General features: G+C 42.4%; 1 protein-coding gene across 1 annotated transcript in view; it reads right to left on the bottom strand.

Moving 5' to 3' along the window:
* LOC131207552 (uncharacterized) overlaps positions 1 to 2,069 on the bottom strand; it is a 2,838-nt gene extending 769 nt beyond the window's left edge. The window contains exons 1-3 of the mRNA XM_058200170.1: positions 1,934 to 2,069; positions 1,549 to 1,845; positions 1,186 to 1,481 (exon numbers count right to left, since the gene is read on the bottom strand). Of these exons, the coding sequence (XP_058056153.1) occupies positions 1,186 to 1,481; positions 1,549 to 1,845; positions 1,934 to 2,069 (729 nt within the window). The remainder of the gene's footprint in view (positions 1 to 1,185; positions 1,482 to 1,548; positions 1,846 to 1,933) is intronic.
* Positions 2,070 to 5,485: the final 3,416 nt, after the last annotated feature.

Genomic DNA, 5,485 nt, shown 5'->3' with positions numbered 1-5,485 from the left:
ACCAAGCCACACCACCCAACACCCCCTCCCCATATCCCCCACACCACGACACCTACCTACCACCCTACACCAACCCACAACACACCCACGCTGAAGTAAAAAAACGCTAACTAACCCCCCTAACTAACTAATACCAACCCCCCTAACAACCTACACTAACCTACAACACACCGTACACACATCACAGCAACGCTGAACTGGCACAAACAACGAGACATTACAAACATTCAATAAAGCACAAAAGATCGTTTTTGCACTCTGATTGAATCATTCTTCGAAATCTGCGAATGATTCAAACAGAGGCCCAAACTCTGTGTAGTTTTGCAGGGTTACTACACCAAGTTTGCAAACTATATTGCTCACATGATATCTTTGTGGTGGCTTCAAATTTCGTTTATTCTGTGCGCTGAAAAAGTTCAACGTAGCAGGAATGTAATTGGTGAATTGTATCGGGTGTACGAACGACTTAGTCGTTGCTTCGTCCAAAGGTCGTCCTAAGACGACAAAGTCCTTTCCCGATGCCAATGCTACTTCAAATTTGACGACCTCAACACCAACATCGGTCTTTGCCAAAAACCAACTATCGGCATCGCTTGCTGAGATGGTCTCATTCCTCAGCAACAACTTATCCCTTATTTTAACCCTACGGCCTTCATTCGTAACCGTAGGGTAGGGACGTTTTAAAGGGAGGTGACGACGCGCTTCCTCCCGAAGCATCAGGGAGGTTGCTATAATTTTGACCGCCCGTTGAGGGTCGGTTGTATTTATTTTTCTTCTCAACCCGGCTATCTCTTCCTCAAATGGGGTGGTTGACTGACGCGGCATTGGACCCTTTTCTCTTACTTCGTCCACAACATGTAACAAGCAGTGCACGTTATAAGGTACAACCCCGACAATTTCATTATAACCCTTGACGAACCTCTTAAACAAAGTTTCTGCATATCGCAACAATACTTCATTACGAGTGCGCTTGCAAATTGCAACCGCCCAATGCAACTTGCAATAAAGTTGATAATGTTGTCGCGACAGCACCTGCATCAAAACCACAAAACCTACCACGTCCAATAGATATCCCCACATGGACGGGGTCCAAAGGCCAATGGTCCTCCCGAATTGACCGCCTTTCCTTTCATGCGGAAAGTGGACATTGCACAATAGATTCGCCAACTTGTTGAAGTCACCTACGATCATTCGGGCATTTGAGGTAAAAATGGTGAAAAAATTTTGAACAACACCGTTCAGTAAATGACGGTCGTCACCGACAATCACGTCCTTAACGATGTCAATTCGCAAAAGCGCTAATGGCGTCATTTGCGTGCGAACACCAGTACGATGTGTGCCGTCGTACTGGTGACCCACAAATTCATCGTGGGTTCTCGCGGGGTAAGAGTGTTCGCTGTAGAAGTTAAAAGTATCGTTAACTTTTACCCCCGGGATGGTGCAGTAGTGGCACGAATGAAAACCTGTATGATGTTTTGTCTCTGTAATTATTAAAAAAACAATAAATTAATTTAAATTTAAATAGATGTACGACGCTAAGAAACCTACCTTTAGCACGCGCACGTCCCTCGGCGTCAGAAAGGACTGCCCTGGGTGTGACGTGCGTCATGGGCTCCAACTGCTGGCAGAGCGGACCAAGCAACATCTGCGCAGTTGGCGCTTGGCTGCCGCAAAATACCGTCAGACCGAACGGTTTGCCCGGTGGCCCGGTATCCATATCCCGCACCCTTCCAAGCACAACCCAAGATAGCATCTTTGGGTTGTCCAACTGCTTGAAGGGTGCCCAATCCACAAACAAATCCAACACGGTTGACGGTCGTGCTGTCTGCCGTGCTATTGCCTCTTCTGTAATTAAATAGTGTTACATTATAATATAGTTATTATATAATATAGTTAGTTATTAATGATAATAAAGTTTTGGAGGTGTACTTACTCACATCACGCTGCCAGAAGCTCGCTGGCATAGGAAGGCCAGTGACATCCTGAAGCGTGATGTTCCACGGCATCTTCAGCACGGCCCGTGGGTCCCTCGGCAAGCCCGGTATCATTTGCTCCAGAACGCAAACCATTTGGGCAAAAGTTGCCGATGGGCTTGGCATCGGGCTTCGTTCGCATACCTCCTCTATTTGACTATAAAGGTCAACCAACTCATAGTCAAAAGCGGTAGCGGGAAGGGGAAGGGCATTCAACTCCTCACAGTCGCTGTCGCTGTGATAGTCGTTATAACCCGCCTGGAACTGGAGTGGCCGCCTGGAACTGGAGGGACCCGGCTGGCCATTATTTGCCGTCCCGCGTCGCTTTGCCGACATGCTGCAAGGTGGTATGGTGGTAGTGGTGGTGGTGCAAGGTGAGAAACAATTTGAAATACCTGTTGCCGCTGACGCTGAAAACCCCAACACTGAAAATCCCTTTACGTTCCGTAAGAACGGTTGGAAAAATCACGATCACAATAGAACAACACACACGGGAAAAACGTAAAATCGTGCTTTCTCTCCACTTGCAGATTTTCGTTCTGACGTTTCTACCTTTTGACAAGTTTTGACGTTAGCACCAAGGTTGCCAACAAGTGGAGAAATAATATAAGTTTTTATTTGCTGGTAACTGCGGAGCCACAACTGCCGTAACAACTGCCATAACATTAATTATTAATGCCAAACTTGCTTCGTGTGGCAGCAAAAATTTAAAAACGAAATGACCGTGTCGTATAAAAAGCGATACAGAAATGTCTTACCGCCTTACAGAAATGTTTGCTGTACCAAGTTGCTTCAGGTTTTTATTTTTTCTTGTTTCATTCTGTCGTTTGTTTTTTCCCGTCTCTGTCGTTTTTTTTTATTTTTAACGTAAACCAGACTGCCCGGCAGCACTGCCGAGTGACAGTTGCTTGGAATTAGTCCGTTGCTTTCCGGCACGACATGTTCTTTCTTGTCGCCCGCGAAGTCATTAACCATTTTCACGATAATTATCGTTCAATAATTACAACAAGTGAGCAATTTCGCACGTTTACGAATGTTTTTTGTCTGATCCGGCCCAAAGTGGCGTGTCCTTCGGCAAACGCACGTGTCGCATCAGCAAACGCGCAAAACGGCAATCGCGCACCGAGCGTCGCAACGTGCGCGACAGGCGAGAGCTAGACAATCCTCCCTCCCCAACCGCATCCAGCAACATATAAAATGAAAGCTATTAACCCTAAGTGTATTAAATTAATAGAAATGCTATTGGCGAACCCAATAGCACTAGACAACACTGCATTTATCCAAAAAAAAAAGATTTTGAAGCAGCTTGGGAAAATATTAAAAACGGAATGGGAGTGTCAATGGCAGCTTGCCGAAGACAGTTTGTTAAAATGAAAAGGTTGCAACTCGTAAAAAAAGAAAAATTAACTGTTGAAACTCTAAAAAAGTTACTCTTTATTATAAAAAATCTTAGAACAACAAAAAAATCAATCAAAAAGCTAAACAAAAGGCAGAGGCACAAAACACAAAACAAAAATCCTACAGAAAACCAAACCCAAACCAACCAAAACTAAAACCAAACCCCACCAAACCTGTTCTGTGAAACCAAAAGAACACAGGTAATGTAATTGTTTTTTTATTATTAGATAAATTTTTTTTTAACGATTATGTATTCTCTTTGTATTAGATTAAGCGCAACGAGGAACAAACGGCGGGGAACTCCTACAAACCTTATAGTATCAGATTTCCTCCGGAAATCTATACAAACCTTATAGTATCAGAGGGTTTCAGGATAGTATCAGTGATTTTCCTCCGGATTTTCTCGAAAAAGAGGTAAATACTTATTTTTTTAACCTTATAATAAACTAGCAGACCGGCAAACTTTGTTCAGTCCGAAAGGGAATTTGGGATTTTATGTTTCACACGACTGTTATATTTCTGTGTCTCTTTAAAATTGCGATTTCAATTTCTTTTCTAAGGCAAATTCTGGAACCACGCAAATCCTGCCCATCGCACTGGAAACCGACCTTCAAACGAAGAGACGACGGCTATGTTGTGCTCGGCTATGTTGTGCAAATCCAGTAAAGCAAATTCAAATGTACATTACGATCCATCTCCTGGGATTCTAGCTGACGTAGTTTTTCACACAATTCAAAATTTAGTCATGATTACAAGGAAATAAAATAGGAGAGGTTGAGAGAAATCCTATCCTATCTTACACTGGCATACTTCCATGAATGGATCGTGCATTCTAGAGGACTTAGCAAAAAACAGTACTGATTATACCTAGAATTTTGAACATCACAATCTCAAAATACGGAAATGAAGTGGATCGGCGGCTCGAGGAACTATCCGTCGAGCAATTCGAGCACTTTTGAGTGTTATTCGAGTACTGTGACAATGTGACAATAACTGTGTGCCAATGGTCTGGTTGAATTGCTTTATATGTATGATTTGTCTGAAGTCCAAAGCTATTCTAAAAGCTTTGTAAACGAATGTTCACAATCTCTCCATAACTTTCAAGCTTATTTTTTACAATTTTAATGTGAATGTTAATTTTATTGTTATGCAATGTTATGCTCCCCATCAACTATTTACAATTCTATTATTCTAATCTAATCAACGCACAGCAACGCATGTCTTACATAAATGCCACGCAAATAACGTTGACTGCTTACATTTTTCGCTTACACAATCTAGATGTCGTGAAAACATGCTTGATTTCCCGCTGGATACACTTCCGGCGTTGCGCTGTTCTAGATGTGCCGGAAGTCACCGCGTTCAAGCTATAAATAAACCATTTCTGCCAGACGATTCGTTAAATAGCGCGAAAACCATGGAGTCGTTACCAGTTTTGTCACCATTTATAGACATCTGGTATGTGCCTAGGAATGCTTCATGCTAAACATTGATTTTCATAGACAGAAAGGATCGTTACGAGAATCATACACGGGAAAACTTCTCACAGTTGTGTCGTTTGGAAATCAGGTTTGATATGTACGCAACTATCAATGCCAGAAATTTCTGGTTTATTTCTAGAAAGTTGGTTCGCCATTTTGAGGCTCTTATACAGGCTCCTTAAAGCAATATCTTCGCCGTATTTCTGGAACCATTTCATCAATACATCATTTGCTTCGGGGAAAAGTATTTGGTCCGTTTTATATTCAGCATACATCACGTTGCAGCTTCTGTGGCTTGACTGTGTACGTCTGGCTGTGGTCTATAATGGCTTTAGAACACCGTTCAACCAGCCACACCAGTTACGAGTGGGGTACAAAATTTATCACGTAAAAGTTAAAGTTTATTAGAAGTTACTGGCATGAGACATGGCCAAATTATTCTTTCCTTTGACGAAGTTGAGCAAGTGCGTCATTCGTCCTACACTCTATGTTCTGGAATTGTCTTTTTTCCGTAGTACCGGGTCCTCACCAGCGTTAATGATTTTCTTTATTGTCTGCCTTGTTTTCCCTTTATTCTACCTGTTTTATTCGAGCATTTTCCCACAGTATATTTCATTTGGAACAAAAAGTTGA

The sequence above is a fragment of the Anopheles bellator genome, chromosome 2, assembly GCF_943735745.2.
Source record: "Anopheles bellator chromosome 2, idAnoBellAS_SP24_06.2, whole genome shotgun sequence".
Lineage (NCBI taxonomy): Eukaryota > Metazoa > Arthropoda > Insecta > Diptera > Culicidae > Anopheles > Anopheles bellator.
The sequence above is the reverse complement of the archived record's forward strand: the minus strand, read 5'-3'. Positions and strand labels throughout refer to the sequence as shown.